At 42.2% G+C, this 19,293-nt stretch overlaps 1 protein-coding gene across 2 annotated transcripts in view; it reads left to right on the top strand.

Moving 5' to 3' along the window:
• Nucleotides 1–1,055: 1,055 nt before the first annotated feature.
• The window catches only part of septin15 (septin 15), a 51,671-nt gene continuing 33,433 nt past the window's right edge, over nucleotides 1,056–19,293 (top strand). Inside the window, exons 1-2 of one of the 2 annotated variants that reach the window (XM_087844141.1) lie at nucleotides 1,056–1,357; nucleotides 8,460–8,556. In XM_087844141.1, the coding sequence (XP_087700267.1) occupies nucleotides 1,319–1,357; nucleotides 8,460–8,556 (136 nt within the window). In that variant the 5' untranslated portion in view covers nucleotides 1,056–1,318. Of the gene's footprint in view, nucleotides 1,358–8,456; nucleotides 8,557–19,293 lie in introns of both variants that reach the window. The other variant, XM_087844140.1, reaches the window with a different exon arrangement.

Genomic DNA, 19,293 nt, shown 5'->3' with positions numbered 1-19,293 from the left:
CAGGAATCTGTCAGGTAGTATGAGTGCTTTATGATACTTTAAAATCACTGCAATTGTTTTGTGTACTTTTAGTTACTGACTTTGACAAAATGTAACAGTCACACTATTGTACGGGGGCAGCTAAAAATCACGTAGGGGTGAGCACATGGAAAAATTCCTGTTTGTTATGACATTCACCACAAGACCATTAGCACTGTATAATCAAAATGAGAGTTATCCACAAGAATGATGTCACTGAATAAAATTTTAAAAGATTTATTGATTGTTGTTTGTGATTACTAACTCAAGAGCCTGTGGTGGTTCTAAGTACACTTTGTTTCACAGTTTCTGTCACTTCTTTTTGTTGTTCGCTGGTGCTTGGTTAGTGTCCAGGGTTTGTGAAGAAAGCAAATTTTTGCCTCCAGCACATGAAGGCCCCACAAACACAATTAGAGGCCCATCATATTTGTGTTTGGCCAATAGGAAGGCGGATCTGGATTTCTTGCGGGAGGGTCAAGTTAGGAAGACACGGCTAGCGGGATACCGGAAGTTTCGCACCTAAACGTATCAGTTGTCAAAATGATGCTGTAGGAAGGTTGATTCAGACAAATAGGGAAAGAATAAAATTAAATAAGATTACTGAACTTTTGGTACAGCATTCATCTGATAGGCAGAATCTGTGGTTCATTTTAAATGATTGCTAAAATCTATTATCTATAGGTTAGCGTTTCTTCATAGTTTTGCCCATTATTTGTGCCCTTTTGCTCTTTCTACATGTGTGTATAGGCGTCTGTATACAAGAATAAATGAAAAACCCTGTGCTTGACTCTGTGTTTAGATGTATAATTATGTACGCTTATTTGTTGTGTTTTTATCTGTGACAGTGCTGGTGATGTTCAAATAATGCTTGTCTATTTATTGTTAATATTGTTGTTAAAAAGGATCTAAACTAACAAGCCGATTAGCGGATACTTTTTAAAAAATAAAATCCAAAAACACAGGAGCGCCATACACGGTATAGGCGAGCTCCTCGTCTTATTCTGAAATTCCCAACCGGATGTGGCCTTGCATAAATCCCGTTGGTGCCTGTGGAAAAGCGACCGTTGGAGCGTTTTCTCTTCACCGTGCTCCCATCCGTTGTGTCCGTCAGCGGCCATATCTACTGTAACCGTATTCATTCATTTTTAGACGCACTGCTATTTTTTTCTTGAACCAAAAGACGGCTATTTAGTGAGAAAGCCGTGAGCATCTCGTTGTTTCGTTACCCTCTCGGACGTTTGTCGGTTTATGCCTCGGTGAGTGTCCGTTGAAGGCTGGGTGGCAACAGTTCGGCTTCACGATGATCGAGCGACCAGAAACCGCGGTTCCCAGCATCGCTGTAAGTACACCACTCTTCACAACACGCCTGTGGCTTTTTCCGCCAAATAAACTTATTATAATAAACTCCTCAACCGTTCCCGTGGGTTTCTGGCTCCGCTGGTATTGACTTGGGGGATTGCAGACCAGGCTCCGTTAAAAAATGTTCCGTTTTAGGGTGGTTCAGATTTTTACAAATACCAGCCTTTGACTAAGACGTAATTTTCATCTCCTGGGATATGAATATAATGTGGTGAACACTCCGGCGTTAAATTTGATTGACCATATAATAAGTACTTTACTATATGGCATCATTTTAAAGCGAATCACACCTCCTTCCTCCTGTGTAGCCTCTTTTTTTAAAATGAAGCGATGTTTGAATGACGAACAATGACTTTAATTTGTTTTAATATGTGGAGGTGGATTCTGTGTCAATTTACCTTTTGGACAGCGCAATTATGGTGTTGCTTATAAAATGTCACCGTTTTGAACAGAGCCTGGCTTGAGAGTTCCCATAACAGAGCAGCACGTATCGGGGGGTACGTGGTCTGGTGTCAATTATCGCTGTGTGCACAAAGAGTGCCCACAGCACACTTAGTGGGGTTTACGCGTTACGTGTTTACACAGTTACTTGTCTAATTTTTAAACGCTGCGACTGTGAAACTCAGATCGGTTTGCTTTTCCATGCCAGAGTCCCTTAAAGAAATATCACTTTTTAATATTCTTAACAACAGCTTTGGCACAGTGGCCCTGACCCTCGGGTCAGTGGGGCTGTGGCCCTTTCAGTCCTCTTTATTTGCATCTTGTTGGCTTTGTTCAGGGCATTTCAAACTGACACTTAGATTTAGCAATGAGTCCCTGCTCACCACACAACACAGCACACATTGTATTTCTGCTGCATCTGTTTGTAATCCAGTACGAGGTGATTGGCAGTGACTCCCCCAGGCATAACAGTGTGCACGGTGCTAAAAAAATAATCAAAGAAAACATACATTCACTGCGCTCATATGAATCAACGTTTAAGCGATGCATTATTTAGCACACAATGCATTAATATTGAAGTTGAAAACAGCTGAGGAGGCAGTGAGAGGGCGACAGCATCAGCTGCTGCATGCATGAGGGGGTGGACTTGGCATCACAGATGATGTCAGTGAACCAAGCAGCTACTATCACCACTGGGTTAGACTGGGGGATGGGGTAGTATGAATGGTATGGACTGACTAGCCTTCCTCTCTCATCCCCCATTACTTCCTTCTTTACAGTCCCTTGCCTGTTGCTCAGTTAGTCACTTTCTCGTCAGAAATGACCACACTGCAGCTGTTACACCAATGTGAATATTATGTGGAAATGTGATGTATGCTAGTGCATGCATACTATTTTATTCATGTAGTGTCCCATCGGATCCACAGACTCTCCGCTAACCACCCACTCACACTTTTTTTGTGAGCTACATGCTGACTGGTTTTCGCTAATACATGCTTCCATATAGTTAAAGATCCACTGCAGTGTGCTGTGTGAGCTACATAAAATACAAATAAAATGAACCAAAGATGTCCAAGAATATAAATTTACTGAATGTGGCTTTATTATGAATAATAAATAAACGAAAATCAGAATCACCTGTTTTTCCGCTTTGTTTTTTCTGCATTTGTTTAATTTCAGCACAGCGTGAGAATCTTTATCTGTATACAGCTGATACTTATGGACATGCTAGTCTCTCCTTTCTCTATTCTCACTGTGAGTGCAACGCATCACACACAAACACGTCAGGTGCGCAATGGAGCTCTAAGAGTCAGGTGATGTGAATTATTAAAAATCAAGTTGATCTCATGTTACTGTAAGTGTGATTAAAGTTTGCTAGCAAACGTTTCTGCTGATTTACACTTCAGAGTGAAATCTTCCACTTAACTTCTTAAACAGTTGCCATAACCTGACGTACCTCCCTGGAAGAAGATATAATAATTAGAGCGTCAGTAGGAGTACTCGCATATGTCTGGAGGTAGATTACTGAAACTATCCCTAATGGATGTGAGGGAGCGTACTGTGAAGAGCCCCCAGGGGAAAAAGAAAAATGGCTACAAGAGTGGGGTCCCCGGAGGGGGAAGTCCCAGCATTTTATTTGTTTCTGTCTGCTGGCAACGTAAATAAAACATCGGGACACAACCACACAGTACTTAACACATGATGCATCAGCATAAATGCCGGCAATGACGTTGGCCACTTATGTAGGTTACGTTGTAGGATCTAGATTCTAAATCAGACCATAGACTGAACATAACCACAGCGATGAAGTGGAATAGAGGGTGAAGGCTAGGGCTGGGCTATATCACACCGTTCACGGTAATACCGGTGTAATTTTGGGCAATGATAGGAAAATGACATCGCGATAGAATATGGGTAAAACGCGCATGCGCAGTGCCTTTGTTTACATACGCACATGGCGGCAACGGAGAATGAGAAGGGCGAAAGCGGATCGTTGAATGAAACAGATGAACCAGAATTGGTTTGTAAAAATGCTGCAACTTCAGTGGTGTGGAACTGGTTTGGCTTTTGTCCATCAGATGCACAACAAAGCACTATTTTTGGTAGAGCATGCTAGCGGGCCGTCGTTATTACCGTGTTGTTTGGAAAATACGGCACACTTAAAATCAATGCTTTGATTTTTCTGAAAATCGACAGTTCCCCTTATAATCCTGTGTGCCTTATGTATGAACTCTGGTTGTGTTTACTGACCTTGAAACGATTTTATGTACACGGTGCTCGAAAATCTCAAATGTTTTAGTGGAACTTTGCTAAGCTACGAAGCCGCACCGCTTGATGGATTGTTGGAGCATTATGGTTATCGTGGGCAGGAGCCTCGTGGAGTGATACGTACTGTGCTACAACATAATATTACTGTATTGTGTGTGTATAACCTCTTTTTAAGTTTTGTGGATATTACACATGGTTATGCTGAGGATATGTCGGCCAGTTTCCACTGGAAATGCCGTTTGGTTAAACTGTTTGCAAGGAATTTGCACCGTTACATTTTTATATAACTTTAATGCACATAAAAAAACAGCTGCTTGTTTAAGTGAAAATACATTGATGGTTTTTTTTGCACTAATAAAGTTGTGGAGTTGTAAAGTATTTTGTCTAGTGTCAATTATATCGTCAGTTATATCGTTATCGCAAATTTTCAAATGTATATCGTGATAAATATTTTTGGTCATATCGCCCTGCTCTAGTGAAGGCATTGTCTGACCTTTTCAATCAGCTTGCTTGACTACACTTTGTTGTTCATGTGAGTTAATAAGAAAAGCTGTTGGCAGAGCAGGCGTGAAATGGCAATAAACTACAGGCCTTTTACTCTCAAGTTCCTCCATGCCGCGTTGTCCCTCCTGCTAACAGCAGGTACACTTAAGCATGGCATACTAAAAAGAGATAAATATAAGCTCAAACGTGAAAGATTGTAAAATATGGACACAAATCTCCTTATGAAGCTTCCTGGTTCTGAAACCAGATGTGATGAGTGAGGGGTGGATTCCTTTTTCAGAGGTCAGAGGCTGCATAGACTTCTATAGGACCGTAAGTCCATCCATCCATCCATCCACTTCCGCTTATCCTTTTCAGGGTCGCGGGGGGGCGCTGGAGCCTATCCCAGCTGTCATAGGGCGAGAGGCGGGGTACACCCTGGACAGGTCGCCAGTCTGTCGCAGGGCCAACAGACAGGGACAGACAACCATTCGCACTCACATTCATTCGCACATTCACACCTAGTGACAATTTGGACCGGAAGTGTTTTTGCAAAAACGGATATGACTGTTAGGTGTCACCTCTGTTAACCTGTCCACTGTTTCTGCTATTGGTGTTTTGAGTTTGCTTTTCTTTCTAATTATGTGACAAACATGGCTTTCTGTGAGGAACAGACACTCCAAGAAGTTTGTGCTTCACTTCTCCCAAGCTTAAAATGGTAGTATTTAGTGTAATTAGTCTGTTAGTGCTAATTAAAAGTATGGATGTATGTGCTTTTCATCCATGCAGTTTATAGATGTAGCTTGCTAACATTAGCTTCAGAATATGTATTCCAGAACCGGCTGCTGACATCCTCGTAATAACATCCATCTTTCATAAACAGTGTATACACTGTTTATATACGTCTATTCTTCTTTGTATTCTAAAGCAGCCCTTTAGAATTATGAACTGGAAGTGGATGTTACTGGCTGCCCTCTTGTCACTGTAGCACAGAGTGATACCCTGGAGCACTTTGCACAGAGATATCCACGGTATATTTGGAGAACGAGAGTCAAACGAGTGGATTAAAGTACCACACTGATGTCCTTCATCATTCCTTTCTTGCTTCTCTATATCTTTATATCTTCATGCTTACCTGCATTTGCACTTGTGGATGACTACAGCGCACGAGATCAGCGTTCCATGCTTCTTCTTCTTTTTCACACAGCTTTACTCAGGCCATGTGGCTCAGATGTGTTTTTCTCTGTTTGGTGCTGTGAAGATCAATGCTGTGTATGTAACACACACTCTACTACCGTCTTTGTGACTCAGACATGGAAACACTGGAAAGTGCTTCAGGCAAGTTCAGAGAAGTTAAGCCTGCTGTTGACCTGTGTTCATCCCTAGCATTGATTATTTGCATAGATTGCTTCCTTTTTTTTTTTTTTGCTGCTGTCTGTGAGCTGTTAATATCCGCTGTTGATGGTGGTGTGTAACTTAGAGCTTTCTGAATATCACAGATCTAAGGCTTGTACCGTGCTAATATCAGGTTAGATCTGTGGCAGGAAGTTTCCCCGAGAAACAGGAACCTGATTTGTGTCATTTTTGTAGTTATAAATGTAAAATATAGCTACAGCCAGCATGTTGTATAGAACGCTTTGAGTACTCCGGGAGAGTAGAAAAGCGCTATATAAGAATCAGACCATTTATACTTACCATTAATACAATTTATTATAGTGTTTGTCCAGCATTTTAAAAACATGAAACTCCAGGCACATTGTTTTGCTTGTAGAATGGACGCATCCATTTTGTGACAAATCATCTAGCCTTTGCAGTGACTTAACATAAAAGAGTTTAACATAAAACTGTTGCACTTCAAATATGTCATCAAATTAATTTTTGTAAATTTTCAAGGGTTTGTAAATTTAAGGGTTTGCAGCAGATGACTTAATGCTCCAGAGGAGTTTTTCATAAATGGACACAAGCACTAAAAATGTTAGTAAATGTACTAGCTAAAAAGCTGAAATCAACATGGTATGAATCATTTGACTACAGTCACAAAGAAGTTTTTTTTCTGTACCATATCTAAATTTTGTCTCTAAATAATTTGGGACTGATGTAAGTTGATATTTTTGTTTTAGCTCACAGATCTTCTGGCTGGGTTTGTGGCATTTTCTGGTTAATTGAGTGTTGTCGTTGGGTGGGCGGGCAATGTTTACGCCCAAGTTTGTGAATGTGATTACTTGAGAAAGAAGGAATGAGGTTCAAATGTATACCATAGGTGTATGTACTAAAAATCTCACACAAGTTTGAATCTCAGCGACCTCAAAGTCAAAGCCAGAGGCCAAGATTTCTGAAAATCCTGTGATTGCGATAACTCAAGAAGGAACTCACCTAGGATTTAAATCGATACCGTAGGTGATTCTACTACAAACGCCTGTAGCTCAGGATTTGCAGCAAGTTGTTGTTTGAATCTTCTTCAAATCTAATGTGGAAAAGAAGTAGATTGGATGGAACAACTCTTACGATATATGACAGCTTGAATGTCAGAGTGCATGATATCACTGTAGATACTAAAGCTAGCAAATGTAATTATAATGGTGGTGTCTGGTTCTGGGTTGGAGGGGCTTAAAGAAGTGCGTCTGAGGTTAATAGTTGATTCAAAAGTAGATGTGGCAGGAAATGGTTAACACTCTCTGTTTCAGTCTTTCTGAGGCATTCTCTGCCTTTTACCAAGAGTCAGCTGGGACAGTTGACACTAGTTACTGACTAGTTAAGTCAAAAGCAAGAAATTCAGGAGCAAAACATCTGAAATTGATCGAGTGGTTAAATTTCTGCAATAAAAATAGCTGTTTCCTACACTGGCAATGATGCAGTCCATTTTGAAAATTCAGTGGGCTCAGGGCTCGCAAAATCGCTAGCCCGACGTCCCGGAGCTAGCGATATCTCCGGTCGGGAGACCAAAATCTATCTCAGCCCCGTCTGTCGGGCTATATGATAACCCGACGGGTGGGGCTGAGATAGATTTTGGTCGCCCGACCGGAGATATCGCTAGCTCCGGGACGTCGGGCTAGCGATTTTGCGAGCCTTGGGGCTAATTTTCCAAATGGTTCCAGAAAGACAAACGCACAAATTTTGACACTTTTATAAAAATGGTTAAAGTGTTTATGATGTTTATTTAACCTCACATCAGGGTTTTGGAATGGAGAAAGGGCTGCTGACGTTAGCTGTGGGTGGTTTTTAACCCCCAGCAGACCTCTCAGCGCTGCACTTTCCATCAGTGCCACGCCTGGCAGCCTCAGAGGTCAGCAATCGATGTGTTTGGAGGGCGGGGTTTTATTTTGACAGCAGGCTGGGAGATACGGAGAGCTAGAGGGAGATCAGTGATCCGGCCTGCCTTCAGTACGACCGGTCCTTCATGCGGGACATGATGGACACGATTCACGTAGGATCTTCTTCCTTTGCTCGTCTTCATTCTCTTTGTTTGTGTGCTCTTGTGTTTATTGAGGAAATGATTGGCCTCGTGTATTTGTGTTTTCCACTTTCATTTTTCGTGGACTTTGACAGAATTGACTCGACTTCCTCTTTCCATCGAAGAGAAAACCTGTTATTTCTCTCTTCTTCCACTCACTTCTGTTCCCCTTATAGCAGTCTTTATGTATTGAACCCAGCTGTACTTCATCTCTTAGAGGCGCTGGCACTGTAGCACAGAAAAATTCTAGTAACAGGTTTACAAAAGCAAGATTTGTGTCACCTTGTGTGTCCAAATCCAGCTGTTTGTCTTAACAGGTGCATAAAGCTCCAGCTATTCCAAACATATATTTATTCTGATGCGTGTTTAAGAGTCTGAGTGTGTTATTGATTCATGCTGTTGATCTCTGTGACAGAATGTGTGTTTTTTGTTTCAGCAGCGGAACCTAGAGGGCTACGTGGGCTTCGCCAACCTCCCCAACCAGGTGTATCGGAAGTCTGTCAAAAGAGGGTTTGAGTTCACATTAATGGTTGTAGGTAAGTTGGAAACATCAACACCTTGACTGTAAGTGAGGACACTCATGTGCATGTTTGCTTCTATTGTGTGTACACCTGCCACTGCTGTGCGTTTCCCATTGCTGCGTGCACGTGTCATCAGCACAGGTTCAAAGACGGTAAAACATGTGCGGCATCCCATACATGTCACATTCAGCTGCTCAGGATGAAGAGTTGACAGTTTAAAAGGCAGTTAAAGGCTTCAAGGTGTTGTTCAGTGATGAAGAAAGTGTGTCTGTCACCTTAGTAAAAGATGGATTTCCACAGTTTCCCACAAGGGTTTTCTCACGTTCCTCTGGCCAGGACGCACAATGACACATCAGTGTGTTTTGGATGACTTCGATTGGAAAGTAAGCTGCAGGATGTCGGGCGCAAAATGTGGCTAACTGCATTACAGAGCAGGGGAAGTGGACAGGGGAGTGGTGGAACAATGGCTTGGATTGTCTATATAGATCTGAAGCAGAAGGTGGTCCCACGGTTATTTTGATTGTAACAGATACGACTTTTACTTTTGTTGTTGTTGTAAATATGTCCTCCATGTTTGTTCAGCTGTTACACATTTTGCTAGGTATTTTTTTACATAATGCTAAATATGTAAAAGGTCACTTTTTCACCAAGTTTTTTTCACCAGCCAGTGCAATCCTAGCTTGGGCATATATTCAAATTTGTTTCTACTGTAATAGCCGTGTGGCTAGTTTGCTAGCTTCTATAACTTAGCTACACATCTGTCTGGCAGTAGGTGTTTTGTTGCTGATTCTTTTCTATCTTTATACTGATTCTCAGATACAATATACAGTGTATATACAGCAACAGGACACTAGAATATAATGACATGCAACAGCACAACAACAGTGCAGAATAATCATGTTTCTCATCACTGCCAGTCTTCAATAAAACATCCACATGCCTTATCTGTTCGCTTCAGTTTCTCTTGTTTTGCATACTACTTTGTCAGGAGTGTTAGTTTGTCTCTCTGCGTTCTCCAGCTTTATTACCCCATCTCTAACCCTAAAGTAAATAATACCATCTGACGTTAGTGCTTAGCTCTGTGTAGCCGAACTTCCTTATTTGGCCACAACAGGGAAATGAAACTTACAATATGAGTCGATCTTAAAGGAAAAATTCCAAAATTTTGGGAAACGCTCTTAGTGGCTTCCTGAAAAGGAATCGTCTTTAGCAGACTGAAGAATGGACTCATTTCTAACTTATAGGAACTAAAAGCAAGTCAATATTGGTAACCAATCGCTGTTGCTCTGTTTTGCTACTGATTTGACTTTTGGGGGGAAAATATTTCTTGTTGCGCTTTAGAAATATTCTGTTTTTGTCTTAAACTGAACGACTTTTAAAATGTTTTAAGAGGTCATAAATGTAACTGTGTAGCCTGTGGTGACCCCGAGCTGTTCAGTGAATGGAGAGAGACATTAACGTAAAGAGGCGTCCACTCATTATTGTCTCAGTCTGGGGTTTTAGTTTCCTGTTTAGTAAACAGCCACTGTGGAGGAGCAGTCGAGTGACGGTTTGGGAGAGGGCCACAGAGATCCACAATCAGCACCATCCTGTTTCAGGGTTTCTCACACGCGGGCCCCTCTGTCGCGTCTCAGATTTCTTAGCATGCAGCAGCATATAAATTTCACACATAACTAGCGAGCACGTTTTAAAGTGGAAAGTTTCTCAGCGGCAGTCTGTTCCTGTATTCATCACACTGTTGTCTAAAACTCTTGTTTTATTTAAACAGCACAGACACTGATCACAAATTCTAGTACATCATGTTTTACCTGATTTATCAGGGTTACTGGTAAAAAATTGCATCATAATTATCATTTTTTGAAATCTTAAAAAGAAAACACACAAAAAAAGAGAAAAAATACATCTTATTAATACTGCTAATTAGGATTCAGTTACACACGAATACTTGTGTTGGTTTTGGGGACGAGGCTCTGAAGGCGAAGAATCACAGGGAGGTTTTTGGTATGGTACTGCATACACGCACTGGAGAAAAAAATGTGACAGGAAGGACCTGCTGAGACTCTGGATTAATCCATAGTGTTGCTGAAACAGCAACTAGTGTGTTTCTGTCTAACCAGATAAAGAGCTTAACGGGTTAAAAGTACCAATTAAATATGCAGGGCCACTTGTAATTGTGAAGTTGGCTCATGCAGCTTCAACACTTTTTGCAGCTTCTGTTGTTGTATCTGTTAACATAATCAAACTGCGTTTTTTTCTTTTCTTTTGTCATGTTAGGCGTTTACTTCTACTGTTACCCTGAACAGATTTCCAGAGCAGTAGGTTAAACATTTGCGTCTGCATCATAAAATGCAGACTCGACCGAATATGAGGCTCATAAAAGTCACGATGACAGAACAATGTATTTTAATGGAGAAGTTGCAGAGGGGGAAAAAAGGAAATACCAGTGTTAGAAAGAGACACAGAAGAGCTGATTATGTTTTGACTTGACGAGCAGCCAACTGGAGCTACAGTCTAAGACTAAAGGTTGGCTTCAGTTCTGCTGTACTTGGCGTTGTTACGAAGTGTGAAAGCTCAGCTGGCCTCTGAGGCCCTGCATTGTTCTGCCGCACTTTTGGAAAGACAGATGGTGAAATATTAGACGACTGGGCTGATGCCTGCAGCTCACTTGCTCAGATTCCAGTAGTGCAAGCAAGCGCTTGAGCTTGTTGTTAAGGCTTGACCTTAGAAACAAAAATGAAACCCCCCCCCCAAAAAGAATTTTAAGTAAATATTACACTCTTAATCTATTAACTACTGCAAGAGATTTTTATTTTTTATTTTTAAATGAAATTCAGTTTTTAATTTGGGGAATAAAGGAAAAATAAATCTCTCCTCTGCTCTCAGTTTCACCTTGAGTCTTTTTTCTGTTTTGTTTTTTTCCCCCACAGATCATAGGAGAGAGGGGTTAAAATAACCTTACTCAGGTTAACAGCTATTTGTTACTTGCAATTTTTGATAAGATAAAATAAGACTTTATTGATCCCACAACAGGGAAATTTTTGCGTCACCTCAGCTCAGGTACAGATATCAGAAGGAAATACTTTTTTTTCATTGATTGTACTGTACTTGTATTTTTGTAAGACTATACACTACAGCTGGGCGATAGAACGATAACGATATGTATTGCGAAATAACTTTTTCTCAATAGAAAAGTTAAACTATTGCGATAGGCCTCACCGCTCTTGTCCAAAAAAAAAAAAAAAAAAAGAACAGCCAATCCAAATTAACTAGCGCAGAGCCGAACCAATCACAGCCGCAGCGTCACGTCACTTGACCTGTTACGTACAGCACAAGTGCCAAGCCGCACGTGTATTTGTTTGGGAAGCAGCCAGCCGCCGTGCCACCCGGGTAATGGAGGAAATGAGTGTGCCGACTAGAGAAAAATCAACCGAGAGCGTGACCGAAGGTTACCGAAGAGAAAACAGATGATGGTTCCAATGCCGGAGAGATTGTCGAACGGAAGAGCCAGAGAAGTTCTGTAGTGTGAAGGTATTTCAAGTCTGACAAAAACAGAGTAGCGTGCACTGTAAATTTTGCCGAAAGCAAGTCTGGAAATACAATAAGCCGGTGCATGCTCAATCTCTGACTGGAAGCGCCAATTCGTCATTCGGCTTTTGTCAGACTAAAGTAACTGTTAAAACTGTTTGAAAAGCTAAGCTATACAACAAGGAGAGATTGAGAATTTCCTTTTAGTTCTCAGTTTATTTGATATTGACAAAAGTTAGTCAATTTTGTCTGATCTTCTGTAAAACAAACTAAGATTTATTTTTAGAATTAATATTTTGTTTCTAAGTGGAATTGACAATTTAGTCTGTTTTGTTTTGTTCTATTTTGAAACTTAAACGCTTTAGCGGCTGCCTTTTGTGTAGTTTGCAATATTTGTCTTTATTTATCTGAAAAAGTCTCATGTTCCTTAAGTATATCTACCCTGTTGAACTTATTATGGAAAATAAACATTTAAATCAAAACAAGCTGCTAATTATTTCACATTTTACTTGTGAGCAACGGCACATTTAAATCTTACAAATATAGTTATTTGGCTTATATCGTGATATATATCGTTAGCGCCAGAAATGAAAAAAACATATCGTGATATGAAATCTCATATCGCCCAGCTCTAATACATATGTATACATATACATACACATGTCCGTACACATGGAAGGTCCATTATGCATGAAGTGGTGACCGTGGATGTTCACAGTGTCCAGTGACTTATGACATCGTGATTGAGGAGTTATAGAGTCTAACTGCTGTTGGAATGAATGATCTGCGAAAGCGCTCCTTCCTGCAGCGAGGGTGTTTCAGTCTCTGACTAAAGGAGCTGCTCAGCCCACTCACATACTCATGCAGTGGGTGATTGGGTTGTTCATGATGGATGTCAGCTTTACTAACATCCTCCTCTCGCCAACCACCTCCACAGACTCCAGGGGACATCCCAGCACGGAGCTAGACCTCCGCACTAGTTTGTCAATCCTGCTCCTGTCCCTGTCCGTGCATCCACTCCCCCAGCAGGCCACTGAGTAGAAAAGGGCAGATGCTACCACAGTGTCATAGAATGTCCTTAACAGAGTCCTGCAGACTCCGAAGGACCTCAGTCTCCTCAGCAGGTGGAGTCGACTCTGGCTCTTCTTATACAGGACGTCTGTATTTGTAGTCCAGTCCAGTTTATTGTTGAGGTGAACACCCAGGTACTTATAAGAGTCCACTATCGCAATGTCTTTCCCTTGGATGTTCACCGGTGTTGTAGGGGGTGACGTCCTCCTGAAGTCTATGATCATCTCCTTTGTCTTGCCGGCGTTGATTTGGAGTACGTTGGTCTCACACCAGCCAACAAAGTCACCGATGACCCCCCCCCCCCCGTATTCCTGATCATTCCCGTCTGATACACATCCAATGATGGCTGTATCATCTGAGAACTTCTGTAGATGGCAATCGTCCGAGTTCTAACAGAAGTCTGAAGTGTAAAGGCTGATGTTGAGCTGTCTAAAATCACAGACCCCCAGCTATGCAAAGTCAGGATAAACTGGTGACAGTGCAAGAGTGAAGAGATATTAGAAGCTCCTTCTGGTACAGTAATGTTAAAGTTGTCACACCAGGCAAAGACACTGTCACCTTTTTCCACAATGTCAATGTAAATCCACAGTGGAGTAAAGCACTATTCTATTGATTTCAGTGTATTGAAAATAATTTTTGTAAAGTGTTAGTTTGGACTTGCTTTAGAAACGTGATGGTTGGAGGACTGACACAGAAGATAAGCACTTTATGGGTAAGTTTTAAATGACCCGACCCAACACCAACCCGAAAAACTAAGTTGTGTGTTACATGTCTTGTGCGTGTCAGGCCAGGAAGCAGCTCTGTTTGTTCTGCTGTCAGTCAGGGACGCCACCAGAAACTGCTCTTCTCTCTCTCTTTTTTAAATTCTTCTGTCCTCTCAGTTCTTTCTACTCTCTGTCGAACTCTGTCTTTCCCTTCCCAGTCCTGCCGCTCACCGAGGGGGTGGGTGGTGGGAGTGCTTCCTGCCTTTTTGTCCAGCTGGCAGATTGAATAGGAACTCCTGGAAAGATTAGCAACATCGTGCGCCAGTGCACAGAGCTGAACAGAGCCGGGAGTCAGACGCGAACTGAGGAGAGCTCAGAGGAGAGGGGAAGCGATGCCTGTTTCACGCTGCTTCTGATGCCTAACAAGGCCACTACTTACCAGCATCGCTCCTCTGCTTTCCCAGAGCTGCTCAGGAGGAGAGCACATCAAAAGCCCTTTAAGAGTCTGAACTCAGGAGTGGCGAAGTTTGATATGAGCTAATGTAGATGGGTTTAAAAGCGTCCCACAACAAAGTTCTCTACATTCTCAGGTCGCAGCTTCTCGCATGGTTTCAGCTGCTTATAATAGGAATCCATGAAGCAAATTAAGTCGCTTGTTACTAGTGGTCGGTGGCAGTGACTGAAGCAGATGGATGAGCCTGAATCTCTTTAACAGATCAAAAGCAGTATCTGCCTCACTGATCCGCATCGTAAAACTGTTTGCCTGTGTGTCCTGCTGTCTCCGCCTTTGTTGTTGTGTTCCTCTAAGCCTGTGTGTGTAGTAACGCCGTGCAGTACGCGTGTCCAGATAAGACCGTCTGCAGGCTTTGGATTGACCGCCTTGCCTACTGACCTTGCAGAAGGCAGTGGTTGAAAGACAGCTTTGGGCCGGTTAATCTGCTGGCTTAACCAGATGCATCGATAGACACACGCACACATTCACTCACACAATAATGATGTGAACTCTTATTAAGAACCCATTTATTCATGCAATTTACCAAAAAGACAGTCATGTGGAAACGATGCACTGTCCTGCAGGTTCAGGTCACATGCTTCAGTTTGTGCTCCCGTCAGTCAAATCAAACATTTGGTTTGGTTGTGGCTGTCAGCTGAGGTCATTTTATTATTATTGACACTGCTAAAAGCAGGTTCAACATGCTTACATGGCTTTGCTAGCCAAACGGCAGCAGTCCAGCTAAGTGGTCATGTGCAGGTAATTATTAACTTGATAGGTCAACCCAAGTTTTCCAGTCTACCTCAAAGCACCTTTATAGGAGAGGCCCAGTGTTTGCAGCATATAACCAGTTACAAATATGGACCAGTCTCCTGGGAGTAGAATGGTACATTTTACAAACTAATCTCTAATATTAGCAAAAAAAATCACAGCGGTTGCTGTGGCCCGAAGTAGGAAGGTATGAGTTTGTTGATGGGGAACTCACTGTATCACTATGTTGTCCCCCTTTGTTTTTCATTCCTCTTTCCCCTCACCCACTAACCAGTAGAGGTGGGAATCACCATACATCCCACGATACGATATTATCACAATACTTAACGCACGATACGATATTATTGCGATTTTTAAAAAAAAATATTTTGCGATATTCAGATTCTGTACATAAAGGTAAACTTTATCAATATTCATTTTATCTAATATCAAAGTCTCACACTCAGTCTTTCTCTCATTTCAGTTTTATTGTTGACAAACTGAACGGTTTGTATTACAGTCTAGTCCAACTTAACTGAATCAACCATCTGGTACAATTATAGCTATTCTGAACTATGCAGTTTATGAAAACTATGCAGCCCCTTCAGCAACGGAAGAATTTGAAAGTAAATTAAAACAAAATATAATTTTACATTAAATAAAAAAGTTTTAAACTTAATTAAAATAAAACATGTCTTAAATTAAAATAAGTAAACTGTCATGTTTATTGCTGCCATAAAAAAGTTAAACACATTTGGACAGTGAAGGAATGTCAGGATTCTTGCTCAGAAAAAGGATCAACATGCTCTGAAGTCAGAGCACAAAAACCTTTTTTGTAACAAAATATCGATTTCTGCTGTCCCTGCATCGATACATTATTAGCAAACAAAATATCACGATACTACACAGTATCGATTTTTTCCCCCCACCCCTACTAACCAGTCATGGCAGATGGCTGCCCCACCTTCAGCCTGGTTCTGCTGAAGTCTCTTCCTGCTAAAAGGGTTTTTCTTTCCCACTGTTGTAAAGTACTTCCTCATCATTTCGTTGTGGGGATTTCTCCCAAACATTGAGATACTGAGAACATAGAGACCAGTATCAAATGTAAACAGTTTAACAGTGAAGCACTTTAGTTAAATCGAAGTAAATAAATGAAAATGATGAAGTCAGTAGATAAAGATGGGACTTGTTCCAACACTGTCATGCTTTCATGGGAAAAGTATAATTGAGCTGTTGTCCCTTTGACATGTTCCTACAGGCACAATTAATCACTATAGCGATGCTTGCATCACACTGTGTATCTGACTGTAGTGCTGCACCACTGTTTATTGGCTCAGCAGAATGGAAGTGAGCAACCGTTGGTGGCAACACCTGTGCTTTTCCTGCTCTGACAAGCCAAAGTGATTGCTGGGAAACCCTGTAAAGCACCACACGAAGAAGCAAAACTGAACTATGATGATGAGACTTATTTAATTTAATTTTGACCTAAAGATTTATTCTGAAATGTCTTGGATTTAAACATATAATTTCAGTAATGTATATAATATTCAAACATCCTGCTGTTAAGCCAGAGACTGTATGTAGATGGATTTTGATGTTTGCATTTTGGCCATAGAATACCATTACAGACACCTATCTAACGGTAACATAAGTGTCTAAAGCACTTAGGCACTTAGAGAAATGATTCCAAGTTGTTTTGGGCGTTGCTCCTTAGGCATTCTCCCAAAGAGAGTGCTGGCAAACTCAGTACAAACATTAAGGGGATTTTGTGCTCCATCTGGTCCAGAAATGTCTCTTCCTGTAGTTGGAGGCTACGGGAAAAGACATAAAATATGAGCTACTTTTTTCATTCCTAGTTCGTCAAATCCAGACAAGGAGTTGAAATGGATGATTAAATTGTACAGGTGTTGCTTTTCTTGTGCCTGCACATCATGTAAAATCGATTCGAGGCTACACACAGCTGTGCTTCACGGTTGTAAAGGAGACACCGTGGACTGATGAGTTCTCTCATAGGTCATACTCGAGGAGCATCAGGCGACAGCTTCAACGGCAAATTCCTCAAGCTTCAAGGTTTCCTGTTTGGCTTTTCAGCCTCACAGGTGTTTGTTTCTTAAAGTCACAGTGTCCTATTTTGGATATCGTGGTGCAGTTTACATTTCTCTTGGTTTTTTACCAGTACTTCTACTGGTCATCACAGAGGACACAGAAACATGTAGTGAGAAAGGTCCTGCAGTTTCAAGAGTACATGATGGTTCCCTGAAACGCTGCTGTTGTTTCTCCGAGCAGGCTGAAAGTTGCAGAATGATGTCACGCTCTCAAGTTCAGTTTTTTCCAGCCTAATCTCTGTCCTGGATCTGTGGTTAGTGTGATATGCATTTAGCCAACCGTGTTAGAGCAGGACGGCGGTCTGTTTACAAACCTGCCTCAGCGCCTCTGGGCGCAGCACCCAGCGCATTCACTGCTTGCTACTCTGCGTACGCGTGTGTGTCGGCGCGACCGGCTGGGTTCGCGCACATGTGCGTGTTCATGCATGCTCAGTCAAACCACTGCAGGCAGGCCTCGTTTCGCTCATTCTTCCCCTCCGCTGTGCTCCCGTTCCCTCCGTCTCTATTTCGAGACGCACATGCCTGCTGTGACCCAGCACGTGCCGATTCTGTCAGATTTAGTCTTGGGCTCGGCGGATCGCAGCGCTACACGCCCTTTTCTAAATTTAAAACGATGAAATCAGACGAAAGTGTGCTGCGCCCATTCGCTGCAGTCAGACTGGGTGCTGACACAGTTTAGTTTGGGCTCTGGATCTCTGTCTGCTAAACTTGCAGATCTTTATCATTTGCCAATACACTGACCTTTGCCCCTGTTTGGCCCCCTGTTACAGTTAGTCCCACTGAGCCTCACGAGTGACTGCACTTTTCCAACTCTCCTCATATGCCTGTCTGTCTGGCTGTTCTTTCCTTTAGACCACTATGTTTCCCAGATATCCCGTTTTCACACGTTCTGGTTGAGGCCTCGCACATGTCTGTTAGAGGTGTATGCGTGTTTGTGCTGTGTGTTAGTTAGCAGGCCTGTCAGGATGTTAGGAGGCCAGCTGCAGCCTCAGGGCAGAATGAGAGAAGCTGAGATCCAAAGAGAGAAAGAGGAGGAGGAATGTCAGGAATCCCGTGGGAAAGCCACTCTGACCATTTGTATGTTTGTTTGTTTTTGTCTCTCTAGCAGTCCAGCCTGCCTTAACTCAATGAACACATGTCTGTGAAGGTTCTCAGTCATCCAGATCATCGTAGTCAAAAGAGCTTGCAAAGAAAAGCGTCTGGACTTCTTTAAGTTGCTTGAAGACGTTTCACCTCTCATCCAAGAAGCTTCTTCAGTTCTAAGGTCAAATGGTGGAGAGTCCCAGATATAAACCTAGTGGGAGTTTCCCCCCACAGAGGGACAAAAGGACCCCCTGATGATCCTCTAATCGCCTGAGTCAAGGTGTGAAACTGGGTGTGGGTCCCAATCAGCCAGGGTTTTGGGTGAGCTCATTGTGAAACCTGGCCCCACCTTATCATGCGAATTCCTGAGGTCAGATGGCCCAGGATGTGAGTGGGCGTTAAGGCGTCTGGGGAGGGATCTCAAAACTGGATTATAGATGGCAGAGAGTTGGTGTCGTAAACCACCGCCTCTGTTCAAAGATGGTCGCTCACAGTGGACATAGATGCTTCTTTCACTCCTCTTTCAAACCATCTGTCCTCTCTGTCCAAAATGTGAACATTGGCATCATCGAAAGAGTGTCCTTTATCCTTAAGATGCAGATGGACAGCTGAGTCTTGTCCTGTGGAGGTCGCTCTTCTGTGTTGTGCCATGCGCTTGTGAAGTCGCTGTTTGGTCTCTCCAATGTAGAGGTCTGGGCATTCCTCGCTGCACTGTACGGCATCCACCACATTGTTAAGTCTGGTTTGAATGGTTTGAAAGAGGAGTGAAAGAAGCCATCTATGTCCACTGTGAGCGACCATCTTAGATATTGCTGGATATTCAGCATCATCAGGCACAGCCACTCACCAGTGGCGGAGGTATTAAATTCATGACTGTGGTGTACTTTGGCAAAGTATGGCCCACGGCATAAATAGACCCACAGACCATCTCAGTCAGCAACATTACAAAAACTGGCCCCAAAATCAGTAGCAGGATAGTGCCAAGGTAGCAGTCCAGTATTGAGCAACTGGCATTGTAGGG

This window comes from Neolamprologus brichardi, chromosome 7 (assembly GCF_056152115.1).
Source record: "Neolamprologus brichardi isolate AB-2024 chromosome 7, ASM5615211v1, whole genome shotgun sequence".
NCBI classification, from domain to species: domain Eukaryota; kingdom Metazoa; phylum Chordata; class Actinopteri; order Cichliformes; family Cichlidae; genus Neolamprologus; species Neolamprologus brichardi.
Note: the sequence above shows the minus strand (reverse complement) of the source record. Positions and strands in the feature narration are given on the sequence as shown.